This window comes from Mercurialis annua, linkage group LG4, assembly GCF_937616625.2.
Source record: "Mercurialis annua linkage group LG4, ddMerAnnu1.2, whole genome shotgun sequence".
NCBI lineage: Eukaryota > Viridiplantae > Streptophyta > Magnoliopsida > Malpighiales > Euphorbiaceae > Mercurialis > Mercurialis annua.
The window spans coordinates 27,763,596-27,782,386 of record NC_065573.1 but is presented as its reverse complement, the minus strand read 5'-3'; the positions used below and the strand labels follow the sequence as shown (position 1 = coordinate 27,782,386).

The window sequence follows — 18,791 nt, the reverse complement described above, 5'->3', positions numbered from 1 at the left end:
TAGCAAATTTATTATCATTATATCAATTTTTTATTTATAATTAATATTAAATTAGTTAAGAATTTTTGTAAAAGTAAATATAATATATTCGGTTATTAAATTTTTTTCATACTGAATTTATTCTTCTTTTGGTTTTATAATAACCATAATTAAATAATTAATTTAATTTTATTAGTAATATCTTTAAAAATAATAAGATAGAAATTTAAATAATATTATATTGACCAAATACAGTATTTTAATTTTATAGTTCAATCAAACTAAAAGATAGGTATTCCTACTAATTTGGAGACAATTTAGTTATTTTCTACATACTAAAAACTAAATTGGAGATAATTTAGCTACCTATTCTAGTTAGGACTTTACTTACAATAGTGATTAATTAAATAACTAATTAGTTAATGACTATAAAACCTTTATTTAGTAATAAGCTGAAAAGGATTATTCAGTAAATTTGCCTGTCCCCCCCCTCCATCCGTGCTTTTATATATAGTATAGATAGATATAGATATAGATATAGATAGATATAGATAGATAGATATAGATATAGATGTGTCATTATGTAATAGGCTTAGTTCACGGATGACGTGGTGGACTGAGTACATATTGTTTCTATGAGTAATCTACTCATTAATTATTTGCTTTACTCTGTACACATATGGTGCTAAAAACAATCATATAAACATTTGCTATGTATGGAGTTATACTCGAGTTTGAATCCTGAATATGCAACAAAGTAAAATTTAATAAAGAGGACTTTACTATAGATATGGTTATTACTTGAATAGAAACTGAATTAACCACCAGACAGCTAACTTGAAAAGATGGTTGGACAAAGAAAACATACTGGATAGTCAACAGCTTTTCGGGATTCAAGAGCTGACAGTTTCTTCCAGTGGATTGTAGCTGCCATAGAAGTTGGAAACCAAAATGATCAGTACAATTAAATGAAAACAATAAATAAATTAAAAACAGACAAGTTGGGAAGACGAAAGGGGATAATATACCTCGACTCCTTGCCATTGATACAAATTTTGGGGACATGAGCAATGTTGGACCAATCTTGACGTGTTTTAGGCCTGCAATGTTCACAACCAACTATATCTAACTCTTGAAGACAAGCGAGGCGAGCAGGCAACTCTTTCAGGTTAGGGCAGTGTGCAAGAGATAAGAGTTGAAGGGTGTTGATGGAGCTATTGAGAAGCCACCGCGGAAATTCCACCAATTTTGGTAGATGTCCAAGTAACAATTTTTCAAGGCGGCACAATTGAGTGAAGTCTTGTTGGTTATTGCTCCCTTCTGCTATTTCCAAATCAAGATTCTCACAGCCATCAATAAAAAGAAACTCTAATGCAGTCAGGTACTTTATACTCTGCGGCAAACTTTTTAGACTGGTGAGACCACGCATATCCAGTTTTCGAAGGCTGGTGAGACCGTGCATATCTTCAAACAAATATTCTATATTTTGACACAAATAAATATCCAAATATCGAAGAGATTTCAAGCATCCTATTCCATTATTTGGTAAATACTTTTGCTTTGTGGTTATTGACAAAGATCTAAGACTGATGAAACACCTCATGTCTCTGGGTAACTCTTCAATTCCAGTACAGCCTAAAAGCCAAAGAGCTTGTAAGCTCTGTAACGTGCAAACAGAATTAGGCAGTCTTCTTATTTTAGACATAGATAAATTGAGAAATCTCAAATGTTTCAACTTACCAATACCTTCCGGCAGTATCTCTATTTGAGAATTTCTCAAATTCAAGTAACGCAGAAATTTAAATCTTGGCAAAAACGCAATGAATGATTGGCTGTTAAAGCCTTCACGATCAACAGGAAGTGCAATGGTTCGAACGCCGTCTAAACCTTGTAAGATTGTAGGGACACTTTCAGGAAGTGAATAAAGGTCAGAAAATAGCAAATGCCGAACATTTCCAGGTATTTGTTGGGTTGTTGATGTTACTATTGAGCACTCTTTTTGTGTCAATGACAATGCAAGATCATGCATTAGATCATGCATTTTACAATGGACTGAATCAATCCATTGATCAAAATCTTGAAAAAAAGATCTTGAACATAACTCTTTGAAATAACGCAAGCCAACATCTTCTAACTCTTCATTCTCATTCTTTGACTGAAGAAGCCCATGTGCCATCCAAAAATGAATTAGTCTATAATCACTATAAATGTGATCCTTTGGAAAAAATGAACAGTAGGCGAAGCATCTTTTCAAGTAAGATGGCAGCTGCTCATAGCTTATTGTTAGTGCAGGCATTATATCATCCTCCTTTTGCTCTAGTTTCCACATCTCGCTATCCCTTATTGATTTCCACTCATGCTCACTGGTGATGGAATAAAGCAAATTTCCTAATGTTAACACTGCTAGAGGAACTCCTCTACATTTTCTTACAATTTCTTCACCTATTTTTACCAGATTTGGATAGTGTTCCACATCTTGTGCATCTTTAAATGCACTTTTGAGAAACAAAGAGACACAATTCCGATGAGAAAGATCATTTAAATTGTAAGGTGGAACATTAGCCATGACAGAGGCAACACTGTTTTTTCTTGTCGTGACTAGAATCCGACTTCCGTTAGCACCTCCCATCAACAAAGATCTCAATTCATTCCATTTTCGACGGTCCTCATTCCACACATCATCTAAGATAAGCAAGTACTTTTTATTGTTAAGAGTCTCCCTCAATAATGCTTGCAATTGTTCTATATCCCACCCTATACATGTATTACCTGTGGCAGCCTTGTTAATTTTTCTAAGAACTTCCTGCAAGTCAAAGTCATCAGAGATGCATGTCCATACCTTCATCTCAAAATGACTATTTACCCTTTGATCACTATACACAAGCTTAGCTAGTGTAGTCTTTCCTAGACCTCCTATCCCTACAACTGGAAGAATGGAGACATTTTCTTTATTGAAAGTGTCCAATAAGTGATCTATAATCCTATCTTTATCTTCATCCCTCCCAATGACAGTTGCACCATCCACAAAAGAGTAGGTCAATTTCCTTTCCGTTCGAATGGGTTGCCTATCATTGACCCCCTCAGTCAAACCAAAATCAGACTTAAGTTTAACAATTTCAGCTACTCGCTCCCTAATGTTCTTAAGTTTATGGGCCATTTTAAAGCGGAATGCAAGTGGATTAGAGCCTGAAAAGAAACGGCGTACCTTTCTGCTAATACTCCCTGCATCTTTCACCACTAGCCTTCTCAAAGCTTCACACTCGAATCCATCCACGGCATCTTCAATGTCATAAAGGACATCTTTGAGGTCCTCAAGCCACACTTGTATCCGGTGGTTCCATGATTGGTGCTGCTCCGCGTCCAAAAGAACAGCTGTGATGGCCTTTAAAAGCTTCTTAATTTGTTGAAGATGGGTTTCAAGTCCCCAAACCAAGAAAACTTGTTGGAGTGCAAGAGAAGCTAACTTTTCAAGAAGGGTCTGTGCAAGGTTGAGCAGAAGAGAATCAGCCATTGTTTTGTTTGTGATTTAAGAAAATGTTGCAGACTTGCAAATACTTAATAATGCCTTTCTAAGCTTAAATACTTCAATAAAAAAAGTCAACACGCTTGGTGCATGAACAGACATGCAATTGGCAAGTAATTGTATAGTAATGAGCAGAGTCAATTATTTGCATATATTGAGAAGGAAAAGAAGACATGGTGATAGATAGTCAAAAGAAAACACAACAAATTAAAAAAGAAACCTAGTGGGAAAACACCGCCAAATTCTCCTAAGAACTCAGCCCCAGAGACAGCTAGAGAAGAAGAACGTGTATACGATGAGCGGTTAAATTGGCACCGCCGTGTGTGTGGTGGTGCGGTGACTTTGGATTTGACAGTAAGAATGCGAGATAACTCTCTGTTTGACGGTAATGGTATGGTTGTTGTACTGTTAGTCATCACTCGTAACTGTGAAGTGGCGGGAGGCATAGATTAAATCTTGATTCTAATAGATTAGGATCAATTTCATTTATGTGCTCATTTTAGACGGGATTACCAATGAAATAAAAGGAGGTTTCAAAATAAAATATGATAGTACAAGATGTTTTGGCCTAAATTTGAAGTGCTGAACTGTATGTTTGAATGTTGATTGATTTCCTTTTTAATTTCAAAAATAATTACTCCCTCCGTCTCACAAATATAGGTCACTTTTCTATTTTAGACGTCTCAAATTATAGGGCACCTTCTATTTTTGGTTAATAATTTTAAGCCTAAAAGTCTTATTTACCCCTAATAAATGTACATTGTTATCTTCAACTTAATTAATTGCTCCATGTTTCAATATGGAATAAATGTTATTTTTTTATACCAATGCAAAATACACCAATATAAAAATTAGTCATCAATACATTATTTATTTATTTAAAAAAAATATTAAAGGCTAAAAATGAAAAAGTACACAAATAAATTAATTTTAACTAATCTAACTGCTTTTTTTTTTAATTCTCGTGTTTGTCCAAACGGCTTATCTTTATGGGACGGAGGGAGTACTATTTACTGCATGACATTAGGTTATAGTGGTTATTAATTTTTCAATAACTTATAAAAAGTTAATTGTTTTTCCCTAACATTTGATCAAAATAAACTAATATCCCCTTCTAAAAGTTAAATGATATTATTGTCAAAATTAAAATTTACCTTTTGCCACTAAACTTATTTTTCTTTCAAAAATGTCTATGGAATCAAAAAAATAATTCACATAATTGTTTTTAAGTAGGTTATATTTATTTAAAAAACTTTAGCATATTTATCACTATTTATATAGTTCTTTTAAAAATGAGTAGAACTTGGTGCCAATCACACAAAAACTGTAAATGCCACATAAAACTATTCGAATTTCAACATGAAAAGCTCAAGAGCAATTGCAGCAATAAATATTTAACTGCTTTAAGATACTATGTACAACTTGCTAAATGCCAACATCCACAGGGAACAGGGTGTAATAAACCAAACCAAATTTCAAATCAATTTTGCTAAAAAATGAGTAAATAAACAGAACCTAACTTAAAAAGTCAACCAACCCAACTGGTTACAGAGCTATTACATTTATGAACCAACACAGATATATATATATATCCGATCAATTCAGAAACCAGAGACCAAATATGAATGCAAAAGACACCATAAACACTTCTGAACTGTTTACTGCTATTCATTTCTCTTGAGCTCGTTGAAACACGCAGGCGTACTCCTTGCTTCTGGGGACATTGATCCGAAGCTCGAGTACGGTCCGTGCGCCATTTTTCTTCTCTACCATGACGAATCATTTGATTTAATGAAAGATAACAGAGTTTGCATGCCAGTAGCATATATGTAGGATGATGAATCAAATATGAAAAAAGCAAAGGCCCCAAATCAGCTAATTGCGGCTATGCGCCAAGAACCCAAACCAGATAAAATCATAACCAACAAAGGTATTACCAAATATTATTTCACAATGAAGTTCTGACGACCGATTTGATTCATCACCAGGAATGGTCCGACAGTACAAGGCCATGTTTGGAATTTATTGTCAATTTCTTCCCACCATTCCTTGTTTGCAACCGTGGGTAGTGCCTGGGAAACAAAAGAAAATACAGCAAGTTGGAACACTATAAGCTGAAACACACAAGAATTAATCCAAGACTAGCTTTTGGTTAAAAAAATTTGATTTCTTTTGCAGTTTAAACTTGCCAGTTCAAAAAATTTCAACTATTTAAGGTCTACAACAGCTAGGATAGGATGTTCCACAGTTCCTTGCTGTGGGTTGTAGCTGCCATAGAAGTTGGAAACAAAATTGATTAGTACAATTAAATTAAATGAATAAACAATTGAAAAACGTACAAGGCTAGATGAAGAACTGAGAAAAGATACCTGAACTCCGTTGATAAGAATTTTGGGGACATGAGCAATGCTAGACCAATCATCCCTTGTTGTAAACCTTCCACAATGATCTATATCTAATTCTTGAACACAAGTGGGGCAAGCAGGCCACTCTTTCAGGTTGTAACAGTTTACAAGACGGAAGAATTGGAGAGTGTTGGAGTAACTATTGAGAAGCCACCGCGGAAATTCCACCAATTTTGGTAGATATCCAAGTATCACTTTCTCAAGGCGGCAGAATTGAGTCAAGTCTTGTTCATTATTGCTCTCTTCCTCCTCCATTTCCAAATCAAGGTTCTCACAGCCATTGATAACAAGAACCTCCAGTGCAGTCAGGTACTTCATACTCTGCGGCAAACTTTTTAAGCTTGAACAATTCACGATAGACAGTTTTCGAAGGCTGGCGAGACCATGCATATCTTCAAACAAGTATTCTACGTTTTCACACAAATAAATTTCTAAACATCGAAGAGATTTCAAGCAGCCTATTCCATCATTTGGAAACAACTTTTGCTTTGTGGTTATTGACAGAGATCTAAGGCTGATGAAGCACCTCATGTCACTTGGTAACTCTTCAATTCCATCACAGCCTTTAAGCCATAAAGTTTGTAAGCTCTGTAATTTGCAAATAGAATTAGGTAGTCTTCTCATTTTGGACACGGATAAACTAAGAAATCTCAAATGCTTTAACACACCAACACCTTCCGGCAGTATCTCTATCTCAGAATGTCTCAAATCCAAGTACCGCAGAAATTGAAATCTTGGCAAATATGTCTGGAGGAATGATTGACTAATAAATTCCGAGTCAACAAAAGGTGCAATGGTTCGAACACTGTCTAAACCTTGCAAGCTCATAGGGATAGGTTTAGGAAGTGAATTAAGATCCGCAAATAACAAATGCCGAACATTTCCGGGTATTTGTTGGGTTTCCGATGTTACTATTGAGCACTCTTTTTGTGTTAATGATAACGCTAGATCATGCATCAGATCAGCCATTCTTTTACAACGAACCAAACCAATCAGTTGATCAAAATCTTGGAAAAAAGATCTCGAACATAACTCTTTGAAGTAACGCAATCCAACATCTTCTAATTCTTCATGCTCGTTCTTTGACTGAAGCAGCCCATGTGCCATCCAAAAATAAATTAATCTAAAATCACTATATGTATGATCTTTCGGAAAAAATGAACAGTATGCAAAGCATCTTTTCAAGTAAGATGGCAACTGCTCATAACTAATCGTTAGCGCAGACATTATATCATCCTCTTTTTGCTCCAGTTTCCAGATCTCTTTATCCCTTACAGATTTCCACTCGCGTTCGCTGGTGATGGAATAAAGCAAATTTCCTAATGTTTCTACTGCTAGAGGAACTCCTTTGCATTTTCGTACAATTTCTTCACCTATTCTAACTAGATTTGGATAGTGTTTCACTTCTTGTCCATCTTTAAATGCACATTTGAGAAACAAAGACAAACAATTCTTATAAGAAAGTACATTTAAATTGTAAGGTGGAACATTAGCCATGAGTGAGACAACACTATTTTTTCTAGTCGTGACTATAATCCAACTTCCCTTAGCACCCCCCATCAATAAAGCTCTCAATTCATTCCACTTCCGGCGGTCCTCATTCCAAACATCATCTAAGATAAGCAAGTATTTTTTATTGTTAACAGTCTCTCTCAAGAATGCTTGCAATTTTTCTATATCCCAACCTTTACATTCCTGACTTGTGGCAGCCTGGATAATTGTTCTAAGAACTTCCTGCAAATCAAAGTCATCGAAGATGCATGCCCACACCTTTATCTTAAAATGATTTTGTACCCTTTGATCATTATACACCAGCTTAGCTAGTGTAGTCTTACCCAGACCTCCTAACCCCACAATTGGAAGAATGGAGACATTTTCAACATCCACAGGATTTAATAAATGATCTATGATATTTTCTTTATCTCCATCTCTCCCAATGACAGTTGCAGCATCCACAAAGGAGTGAGTCAATTTCCTCTTTTTGCTAATGACTTGCCTGTCATTGACCCCCTCGGTCAAACCAAAATCAGACTTAAGTTTAACAAGTTTACCTACTCTCTCTCTAATGTTCTTCAGTTTATAGGCCATTCTAAAGCAGAATGCTAGTGGATTAGAACTTGAAAGGTAACGACGTATCTTTCTGGTCGTATTCCTTGCAGCTTTCACCACTTGCCTTCTCAACCCTTCACACTCAAATTCATCCACGACATCTTCTATATCATAAAGGACATCTTTGAGCTCCTCAAGCCACACTTGTATCCGGTGGTTCTGGGATTGCTGCTGCTCAGCGTCCAAAAGCACAGCCGTGATACCCTTTAAGAGCTTCTTAATTTGTTCAAGATCACTCTCTAGTCTCCATACCAAGAAAAATTCTTCCAGCACAAGAGAGCCTAATTTTCCAAGAACGCTCTCTGCAAGGTTGAGCAGAAGAGATTCAGCCATTCTTTTCTTTGTAAACAAGGAATTAGTAAAACGAGATGTAGATTTATAAAGAAAAAAAAAGAGAAAGTCAGGCAAGAAAATGTTGCAGCTTGAATATGCCTTTCTATGCTTAAAACATGAACATATTTAATGTTAGCCAAGTAAACGCTCTTGCTGTATTAGCACGACATCCAAGTCTCAGGGTTGACAACTAATTCCATATTGAGACAAAGAAATTGGCAAAAATACTGCATTATTAGAGATGACATAGTATAATTAATCAGCTGATGTTTCTTACCAACTACCTTACGTGTTATTTAATCAATTGATTAGTTAATAATTATCAAGTCAAGGAAGACTTTCAATCTGCCCCCTTAAATCCACTAGTAATTGTTTATCTGTTGAAAGGTAATTTGCATCTAATATTGAAAGAAATATGTCTCCACTTGCATTTAACTAGTATCTGTTGAAAGGTATATTTTGCCTATTGAAATGTTCAATCAAACGAACAAAAATAGTAGTACTACTAACTTGAGAACATTATGTCAACAAAAAAAAGCTTGGGAACATCTGCACATAACTAAATATACAAAAACATTATGGCAGCCGTCCTGATTAATGAGATAATATAATTAATAGTTGCATTTGTTGTTGACCAAGACTAAATCTTTTCAAGATCACTTTCGAATCCCAAAGCCAAGAAAAATCATCGAGTGCAAGAGAGACTAACCTTAGGAGAGGGAGGACTCACTGCAAAAGTGGAAAAGAAGAGATTCAGCCATCTTTTCTTGGAAATCAACGAAGAGATGCAGCGATTTGATTAACCGCACTAAGGAAAAAGATGAAGAAATAAAGCGAGCCAAGAAAATAAGTCTAGAGGTTCTTGATTATGCCTTAAACATAAATAGAACCTTATATGAGTTATGCTAAGTCAAGAAAGACTAACAGTTTATTTCTTAAATCTACTGGTAATCCTTTAGCTGTTGAAAGGCCATTCACCTCTAATATTGAAAGAATATGTCTCCACTTGAATTTAACTAATATTTTTTTCATTGAAAAATTCCCTTTTTGTCTATTGAAATTGTTGTATATTTTGAGATATTGAAAATATATGCCAATTTATGGTGCGCTCGCGAACTTGCAATTATAAGCGCAACTTGCAATTTTTATATTGGTGCAAGTCGCGCTCGTGAACTTGCAATTCTTGTGTTTGTAATTCACAAAGGAGGGGATCAGCTTCCTCTGTGAATCACTTCCTTTTACTCGAACCAAAATGAGATTAAAGTTTAGCAATTGAAAGTAGCATACCTTTCGTGTAGCAGTTGTAGCTTCACCACTACCTTCTCGAACCTTGACGAAGATAGTTTATGTTCCTTGACTTTAGGTATACCTTTTGAGTAGTACTCATAGGCACCAAGCTTTTCAAATAAGTATAACTTGGTGCTTATCACACAGAAATTGTAATTCTTCAAAACTATCAAAATTTGAACATGGTAAACTTAAGAGCAATGAGAGCATTAAAATCTTAACTGCATGAAGATTAATGTACAACTTGCTGAAAGTCAACATCCACAAGGAGTACGGGTGTAAAAAGACACACTTCTGACAAATTCAATTTAGTTTGATTTAAATTATTAAAAAGCGATTCAATTTTGATAGTAAAGTTTCACATCAATTTTCCTAAAAACAGAGTCCAAAAGACTGAACCAAACTAAAGAAAAGAAATCAATCAAACCAACTGGTTCAATTTGATTTAGAACATTTCAAATTGTAACAAGAGAATAAAGTATACCTTCCAATATCTTTTTGCCTAGCTGGTCACATACACATTCGATGGCAAACAACAGCACCAATAATATATTTTGTTACCATGACATCAATTCTCTACTTGCTCGACATAGAGTGCAATGATCCATCGTACCCTATTCCATTTGTTGGCAAAAACTTTCGATTTGTGGTTTTTGTCAAGTTACGCTAATTATGATTAAATTATAAACTATGAATTTGGCTACCTTGACAAAACATACAAATAAAATTAATCAGAAATCCCGAGTTCGAGTTTTGGATATACAACAGCCTAAAAATTTAGTAAAGAGAACTTCATTATTTATATGGTTATAATCAATCCTAATCTAAATTTATTGGAACCAATATAGTGAAAGAATACTGAACAGTTGAACTAAAAAAATCATTTTAAAACAAAAACACACTTGCACTCTTTAGATTTAAGTTGGTAAATATTACAAATTAACGTCAACAACAACATTTGGATCCGATGATGGTCGATAGTTTCTTTCTGTGGGTTGTAGCTGCCATAGAAGTCAGAAACAAAAATGAGTTGGACAACTAAATTAAAAGAATAAACAATTGAAAAACACACAAGGTTAGATGAAGAAATGGGATAAGATACCTCAACTCCATCGATAAGAAGTTTGGGGACAAGAGCAATGCTGGACCAATCACTTGCTGCAAACCTTCCACAGTTATCTATATGTAATTCTTGAAGACAAGTGAAGCAAGAAGGCCACTCTTTCAGGTCGTAACAGTTTACTAGACGAAAGTACTGAAGAGTGTTGGTGTAACTATAGAGAAGCCACCGTGGAAATTCCACCAATTTTGGTAGATATCCAAGTATCAATTTTTCAAGGCGGCGGAATTGAGTGAAGTCTTGTTGATTATTGCTTTCCTCCATTTCCAAATCAAGGTTCTTACAGCCATTTATGACAAGAAACTCCAATGAAGCCAGGTACTTTATACTCTGCGGCAAGCTTTTTAATCTCGAACAAAGCTTGATAGACAGTTGTCGGAGGCTGGTGAGACCTTGCATATCTTCGAACAGGTATTCTATATTTTGACACAAATAAATTTCCAAATATCGAAGAGATTTCAAGCATCCTATTCCATTGTTTGTTAAATACTTTTGCTTTGTGGTTATTGACAAAGATCTAAGGCTGATGAAACACCTCATGTCTCTGGGTAACTCTTCAATTCCAGTACAGCCTAAAAGCCAAAGAGCTTGTAAGCTCTGTAACTTGCAAATAGAATTAGGCAGTCGTCTTATTTTGGATCCAGCTAAATTGACAAATCTCAAATGCTTTAGCATACCAATACCTTCAGGCAGTATCTCTATTTTTGAATTTCTCAAATTCAAAAACCGCAGAAATAGAAATCTTGGCAAATACAATGTCTCGATGAATGGTTGGCTAATAAAGTCGGAGTCAACAATAGGTGCAATGGTTCGTACACTGTCTAAACCTTGTACGATCATAGGGAAACTTCCTTGAAGTAAATCGGGGTTGGCAAATAACAAATGCCGAACATTTTCAGGTATTTGTTGGGTTGTTGATGTTACTATTGAGCACTCTTTTTGTGTCAATGATAACGCAAGATCATGCATCAGATCATGGATTTTACAACAGACTGAACCAAACAATTGTACAAAATCTTGGAAGAAAGATCTCGAACATAACTCCTTGAAATAATGCAAACCAACATCTTCTAACTCTTCATTCTCATTCTTTGACTGAAGAAGCCCATGTGCCATCCATAACTGAATTAATTCCAAGTGAGCATATTGATAATCCTTTGGGAAAAATGAACAGTATGCGAAGCATCTTTTCAAGTAAGAAGGCAAATGCTCGTAACTTATCTTTAGTGCTGGCATTATATCATCCTCCTTTTGCTCTAGTTTCCAGATCTCACTATTTTTTACAGATTTCCACTCATGCTCACTGGTGATAGAATAAAGCAAATTTCCTAATGTTACTACGGCTAGAGGAACTCCTTTGCATTTTCGTACAATTTCTTCGCCTATTTTTAGTAGATTTGGATAGTGTTTCACATCTTGTCCGTCTTTGAATGCACATTTGAGAAACAAAGACAAACAATTCTTATGAGAAAGATCATCTAAATTGTAAGGTGGAACATTAGCCATGACTGAGACAACACTATTTTTCCTTGTCGTGACTAGAATCCTACTTCCGTTAGCACCCCCCATCAATAAAGATCTCAATTCATTCCATTTCCGGCGGTCCTCATTCCACACATCATCTAAGATAAGCAAGTATTTTTTATTGTTAATAGTCTTCCTCAAGAATGCTTGCAACTGTTCTATACCCCAGCCTATACATTTTCGACCTGTGGCAGCCTGGATGATTTTTCTAAGAACTACTTCCAAATCAAAGTCATCGGAGATACATGTCCACACCTTCATCTCAAAATGACTCTTTACCCTTTCATCATTATACACCAGCTTAGCTAAAGTAGTCTTACCCAAACCCCCTATCCCCACTATTGGAAGAATGGAGACATTTTCAACATCCACATGGTTCAATAAATGATCTAAGATCTTCTTTTTATCGTCGTCCCTCCCAATGACAGTCGCAACATCCACAAAGGAGTAGGTTGATTTCCTCTCCCTGCGATTGACTTGCCTATCATTGACCCCCTCAGTCAAACCAAAATCAGACTTAAGTTTAACAATTTGAGCTACTCTCTCCCTAATGATCCTTAGTTTATGGGCCATTCTAAAGCGGAATGCAAGTGAATTAGAGCTTGAAAAGAAGCGGCTTACTTTTCTGCTAGTATTCCCTGCTGCTTTCACCACTTGCCTTCTCAATGTTTCGCAATCGAATTCATCCACCACATCTTCGATGTCATAAAGGACAAATTTGAGGTCCTCGAGCCACACTTGTATCCGGAGGTTCCGTGATTGGTGAAGTTCAGCGTCCAAAAGCACAGCTGTTATGGTCTTTAAGAGCTTGTTAATTTGTTGAAGATCACTTGCAAATCCCCACGCCAAGAAAATCTCTTCGAGTGCAAGGGAGGCTAGCTTTTCGAGAACGCTCTGAGCAAGGTTGAGTAGAAGAGATTCAGCCATTGTTTTGTTTGTAAATTGTAATTAAGGAACAAGTGAAGTGACAAGTAGAGGTATGAAAACGAATGAGAAAGCAATGCAATAAAATATTGCAGATTTGTAGGTTCTTGATTAATTTATGCCTAAAACGTGAATATGTTCAATGGAGCCAAGTCAATGAGCAGAGTCAATTATTTACGTATTCAGAAGACATTTTAAGGGTGATTGACAGAGTCAAAGAAAATGCAAGAAATCAAAAAAATATCAAAAAGAGAAGAAAATTGGCAAGTGGGAATAGACCACCAAATTAGGCGGAGCCATCTGAGCAATTCTCCTCACACGCTTTGTTTCTAGAACTGGAAGTAAGCTCAGTTCCTTCATTTTTGAAAAAAGATTTAAAAAAATCCCTTTACATTAATTAAAGTTTAAATTATGATTAATTAGAAACTCATTCTCCAATTGGTGCCACGCCAGTATAGGGGTATTTTTGACCCGGTTTTGACAAATTCAGGATATAAATGTTCCGATTTTCCAATTTTGGATTTTTTTGATATTTTGTGCCAAGTTGAGGGGGTAAAGTGATTCTTTGTTTAATTTCAGTTTGCTTTTCTTTTCTTTAGTAAATTAGTATAATATATAAATATTTTGTTAGAAGATAATTATTTTAATTTTAATTTTTTAATGCATGATCTGCTACAGAAACTCAAAATATCAATATATGTTGAGGATTTTTTAAAACTCAAACATGATACTCAATTGACTGCATTTTACCTAATTTATCATGTGTTTAACTCTTATTAAACAAATAATTAAGTACAACTTGGTTCCCATCACACAGAATCTGTAATGCCTCGTAAAACTATCAGAATTTCAACAACGAAAAGTTTAGGAGTGATTGCAGCATTAAAATTTTAACTGCATTAGGATAACCGTACAACTTGCTACAACCCAATATCCAAAGGGAGTTGGGTGTAAAAAAACCGAACCAACTATCAAATTAGTGTTGATACAAAAATGAGCCAAAAAACGGAACCAAACTAACTGGTTCAATTTGTCTTGAAACGTTTCAAATTGTAAAATCGGTTCAATTCAGTTTTTTTAAAATTGAAAATTTAAATCCCATTTAAACCAAATGCACACCCCCTGATAGTAGGAGGAGCAACGAAATGATATAGCCTGGTTGTCACTGCCAAGATTATCAAAATATGTAACGCAAAGCTATTACATTTATAAACCGAGACAAGCAAATCCGATCAATTCCAGAAACCAGAGCAAATATGAATGCAAAAGACACCAATAATGAACTCTTTACTGCTATTTATGCCTCTTGAGCAAAGATACCTGTATTTGCATGCTAATGGCATATATTAAAAACACAAAGGCCCCAAACCAGCTAATTGCGGCCATGTCCTAACAACCAAAACCAGATAAAAACATAAACCAACAAATAGTTAATTACACGATTAAGATTCACGGACCTTCACTTCACAATAAAGTTCTGACTACTGATTGGATTCATCACCATGGGTGGTCCTGCAGTATGAGGCCATGCTCGGAATTTCTTCTCAGTTTCCTCCCACCATTCCTTGTTTGCAACGTAGGATTTAACAAGTTTATGTGCAACATAGCTTAGCAGCTAATAGACATTAATAAGAATCCATAATCAGAAAACAAGATTAACAAAATTTAGCTGCTCATAGAGAAACTGTTAAGTAAGAACTTTTCTCTAACCAGTCTATGTAATCTTACTTGCCCAAACTCCTAACAGTTACCTTTGCATCTTTGGTTGGTCAGCTTCACTAAGCACATACTCAATTCCGTAAAACATCATAAAGTGCAAACTCCTAACAGAGAGTTGCACAATACAAAAAGTGCAATACGATCAAAGAGTTACACAATACAAAAAGTTTACTATCCAAAAATAAATAGAATTTAATTTTTAAGAAAATAAATGAAATAACAGAACCAACAAGTCTGAAACAACAAATCATTAATGATACAGAGTAGCATTGTTGATGGTACCACAAATGAAAATTAAATATATGATATCTTAATTATACATCAATATTTAAATTTAGTAAAACAACTTTATTATTTATATGGTTATACTCGCCTCGATACTAAATTAATAGAATACTGGATAATTAAACTTCTTTTTAGGATCGCAGGGCTGATAGTTTCTTCTTGTGGGTTGTAGCTGCCACTGAAGTTGGAAACAAAAATTAGCAGTACAATTAAATTAAAAGATTGAACATTTAAAACAAACAAGGTTAGAGGGTCAAAATACCTGAACTCCTAGCCATCAACAAGAATTTTGGGGACATGAGGAATCTTGGACAAATCTTCCATAAGTAATTTGCAATCTTCTATACGTAAATCTTGAAGACCAGTGAAGCAAGCAGGGAACTCTTTCATGTTGGGCAAGTGTGCAAGAGATAAGAGTTGAAGGGTGCTGGTGGAACTATTGAGAAGCCACCGTGGCAATTTCACCAATTTTGGTATATCTTCAAGTAACAGTATTTCAAGGCGGCATAATTGATTTTGATTATCGTTCTCTTCCTCCTCCATTTCCAAATCAAGGTTCTCACAATTCCCGATAGAAAGAAACTTTAATGAAGTCGAGTACTTTATACTCTGCGGCAAACTTTTTAAGCTTCGACATTTCATGATAATCAGATTTCGAAGGCTGTTGAGACCCTGCATATCTTTAAACAAGAATTCTATATTTTCACATGAAAAAATTACCAAACTTTGGAGAGATTTCAAACAGCCTATTCCATTATTTGGCAAACACTTCTGCTTTGTGGTTATTGTCAGAGTTCTAAGGCTGATGAACAACCTCATGTCTCTAGGTAGCTCTTCCATTCCATTACATAATAAAAGCAATCGAGTATGTAAGCTCTGTAACTTGCAAACAGAATTAGGCAATCTTGTTATTTTGGACCCAGATAAATTGAGAAATCTCAAATGCTTTAACATACCAATACTTTCTGGCAGTATCTCTATTTCTGAATGTCTCAAATCCAAGTATCGCAGAAATTGAAATCTTGACAAATCTAATGAATGGATGAATGATTGGCTAATAAATTCCGAGTAACCAAAGGGTGCAATGGTTCGTACACTGGCTAAACCTTGTAAGATCACAGGGAGACTTTCAGGAAGCAAATTAGGGTTAGCAAATAACAAATGCCGAACATTTTTGGGTATTTGTTTGGTTGCTGATGTGACTATTGAGCACTCTTTTTGTGTCAATGATAGCGCAAGATCATGCAACAAATCATGCATTTTACAGCTGACCCCGTCAATCAATTGATCATAATCTTGGAAAAAGGATCTCGAACATAACTCTTCAAAGTAACGCAATCCAACATGTTCTAACTCCTCATTCTCATTCTTGCACTGAAGAAGCCCATGTGCCATCCAAAAATAAATTAGTTCAAAGTTAGTATAATCATGATCCTTAGGAAAAAATGAACAGTATGCAAAGCATCTTTTCAAGTTAGATGGCAACTGCTCATAACTTATTCTTAGTGCAGGCATTATATCATCCTCCTTTTGCTCTAGTTTCCATAACTCACTATCCCTTACATATTTCCACTCATGCTCACTTGTGATTGAGTAAAGCAAATTTCCTAGTGTTACTACTGCTAGAGGAACTCCTTTGCATTTATTTACAATTTCTTCACCCATTTTTACAAGATTTGGGAAGTGTTCCACATCTTGTGCGTCTTTAAATGCACATTTGAGAAACAAAGAGAGACAATTTTTATGAGAAAGATCATTCAAACGGTAAGGTTGAACACTAGCCATGAGTGAGGCAACACTATTTTCTCTTGTTGTGACTAGAATTCTACTTCTGTTAGCACCCCCCATCAACAAATCTCTCAATTCATTCCACTTTCGACGGTCATCATTGGACACATCATCTAAGATAAGCAAGTATCTTTTATTGTTAATAGTCTCCCTCAAGAATGCTTGCAATTGTTCTACACCCCAGCCTCTACATTGTTGACCTGTGACAGCCTCGTTGATTTTTCTAAGAACTTTTTCCAAATCAAAGTCATTGGAGATGCATGCCCAAACCTTCATCTCAAAATGACTGTTTACCCTTTGATCATTATACACCAGCTTAGCTAGTGTAGTCTTCCCCAGACCTCCAATTCCCATAATTGGAAGAACAGAGACATTTTCAACATCGACATGATTCAATAAATGACCTATGATCTTCTCTTTATCATCGTCCCTCCCAATAACAGTTGCAGCATCCACAAAGGAGTAGGTCAATTTCCTCTCCCTGCGAATGACTTGCATACCATTGACCCCCTCAGTCAAACCAAAATCAGACTTAAGCTTAACAATTGCAGCTACTCTCTCTCTAAGGTTCTTTAGTTTATGGGCCATTTTAAAGCGGAATGCAAGTGAATTAGAGCTTGAAAAGAAGCGGCTTACCTTTGTGGTAGTGTCCCCCGCATCTTTCACCACTTGCCTTCTCAGTGCTTCGCACTCGAATTCATCGACGGTATCTTCTATATCATAAAGGACATCTGTGAGGTCCTCAAGCCACACTTGAATCCGGTGGTTGCGTGATTGGTGCTGCTCGGCGTCCAAAAGCACAGCTGTTACGACCTTTAAAAGCTTCTTAATTTGTTGAAGATCAGTTTCAAGTCCCCAAGCCAAGAAAAATTCATGGAGGGCAAGAGAGGCTAGCTTTTCGAGAACGCTCTGTGTAAGGTTGAGTAGAAGAGAATCAGCCATTTTTTTTAATCGGGCAACTAAATTGGGTTTTGTTGAGAGAACTCTCGCCGGATTTCGAATTCCGTTATGAACTCCGGGAATCGGCTTTTCTTTTGGGATGTGATGAGAAGCGTCGCAATTTCCGTTTATTGGGGAGGAGAAAAGGCAGAACGGAGTCGAGCTTGGAGTGTTGAGATGTGTCTCAAAAACTGATTTCTTTTCTTTTTCCTTTTCTTTTTCATTTCCCATGTAATCTGATTAGTACAATTTATTTATTTTTATAACCAACAACCCACCTAAAATTATTAAAAATAGAATGATCGAGCTGTATCGATAGATTTAATTTAGATCAGTTAAAAATTATAAAAATGATTAGTTTTTTCTGGTTCAATTCGTTTAAAAATAAAACATGTTCAGTTTACTTCCGGTACAAGCTGAACGAAAAACTAAAATATTTAAAATTCCAATAAAATGGGTTCGATTTGATTCAATTTGAACAGAAAGTATTGCCCCTACCTGCAAACAATTTACAAGTCTGAAAGCACTTTAAAGTTTAAAGAAGAAAAACAAGTATGGAAGATAAGGGTCATTTAGGATACACTCACAGTCACCCAATATGAAACCTTAAAAAATAATGGGCTAATCCCCCGTCGAAAGTAGACGAGTATGAATGTGGAAGCTGAGTTCTCGAGATTATGGAAACACGTTCTCGTGCAACCTCAGCCATCGATGGTCATTTTTCTGGCATTGCAGACGTGCATCGAATAGCAATGTCTAGTGCTCCCTTTGGAAGTGTTTGATATCTTACCATCTACAACTCGGACTGTTCGATTACTTATTTTGATTTTTCTACCAACCCGTAACAATGTCAACA

The 18,791-nt window shown here is 35.7% G+C and overlaps 4 protein-coding genes across 5 annotated transcripts; all 4 read right to left on the bottom strand.

The window, feature by feature from the left end:
* Window positions 1-670: 670 nt before the first annotated feature.
* Window positions 671-3,772, bottom strand: LOC130014676 (putative disease resistance protein RGA3). Its single transcript, XM_056105610.1, has 2 exons — window positions 1,008-3,772; window positions 671-906 (listed from the first exon to the last, which is right to left on the bottom strand). The coding sequence occupies exons 1-2, from the start codon at window positions 3,488-3,490 to the stop codon at window positions 873-875; spliced, it is 2,517 nt and encodes an 838-aa protein (XP_055961585.1). The 5' UTR covers window positions 3,491-3,772; the 3' UTR covers window positions 671-872.
* A 1,098-nt stretch (window positions 3,773-4,870) lies between these two features.
* LOC130014683 (putative disease resistance protein RGA1) lies at window positions 4,871-8,649 on the bottom strand. Of its 2 annotated transcripts, XR_007640773.2 has the most exons (3): window positions 5,872-8,649; window positions 5,440-5,770; window positions 4,871-5,268 (listed from the first exon to the last, which is right to left on the bottom strand). XR_007640773.2 is itself a non-coding variant. In XM_056105466.1 (2 exons), the coding sequence occupies exons 1-2, from the start codon at window positions 8,347-8,349 to the stop codon at window positions 5,714-5,716; spliced, it is 2,535 nt and encodes an 844-aa protein (XP_055961441.1). In that variant the 5' UTR covers window positions 8,350-8,649; the 3' UTR covers window positions 4,871-5,713. The 2 variants fall into 2 exon arrangements, 1 of the variants encoding a protein (XP_055961441.1); XM_056105466.1 differs by having other exon boundaries at window positions 4,871-5,770.
* A 1,782-nt stretch (window positions 8,650-10,431) lies between these two features.
* On the bottom strand, window positions 10,432-13,771 carry LOC130014536 (disease resistance protein RGA2-like). The gene is made up of 2 exons (XM_050373863.2): window positions 10,739-13,771; window positions 10,432-10,637 (listed from the first exon to the last, which is right to left on the bottom strand). The coding sequence occupies exons 1-2, from the start codon at window positions 13,205-13,207 to the stop codon at window positions 10,569-10,571; spliced, it is 2,538 nt and encodes an 845-aa protein (XP_050229820.1). The 5' UTR covers window positions 13,208-13,771; the 3' UTR covers window positions 10,432-10,568.
* Window positions 13,772-14,461: 690 nt separating this feature from the next.
* Window positions 14,462-18,270, bottom strand: LOC126678940 (disease resistance protein RGA2-like). The gene is made up of 2 exons (XM_050373859.2): window positions 15,471-18,270; window positions 14,462-15,386 (listed from the first exon to the last, which is right to left on the bottom strand). The coding sequence occupies exon 1, from the start codon at window positions 18,164-18,166 to the stop codon at window positions 15,479-15,481; it is 2,688 nt and encodes an 895-aa protein (XP_050229816.1). The 5' UTR covers window positions 18,167-18,270; the 3' UTR covers window positions 14,462-15,386; window positions 15,471-15,478.
* Between the last annotated feature and the right edge of the window lie 521 nt (window positions 18,271-18,791).

Bases quoted from the DNA above. Each gene is read 5' to 3' on its own strand.
- LOC126678940 (XM_050373859.2), bottom strand. From the start codon at position 18,166: ATGGGAAATGAAAAAGAAAAGGAAAAAGAAAAGAAATCAGTTTTTGAG.
- LOC130014676 (XM_056105610.1), bottom strand. From the start codon at position 3,490: ATGGCTGATTCTCTTCTGCTCAACCTTGCACAGACCCTTCTTGAAAAG. The intron at 907-1,007 runs GTATATTATCCC...CTTCTATGGCAG, and splicing joins ATCAATGGCAAGGAGTCGAG to CTACAATCCACTGGAAGAAA.
- LOC130014683 (XM_056105466.1), bottom strand. From the start codon at position 8,349: ATGGCTGAATCTCTTCTGCTCAACCTTGCAGAGAGCGTTCTTGGAAAA. The intron at 5,771-5,871 runs GTATCTTTTCTC...CTTCTATGGCAG, and splicing joins TTCTTATCAACGGAGTTCAG to CTACAACCCACAGCAAGGAA.
- LOC130014536 (XM_050373863.2), bottom strand. From the start codon at position 13,207: ATGGCTGAATCTCTTCTACTCAACCTTGCTCAGAGCGTTCTCGAAAAG. The intron at 10,638-10,738 runs GTATCTTATCCC...CTTCTATGGCAG, and splicing joins TTCTTATCGATGGAGTTGAG to CTACAACCCACAGAAAGAAA.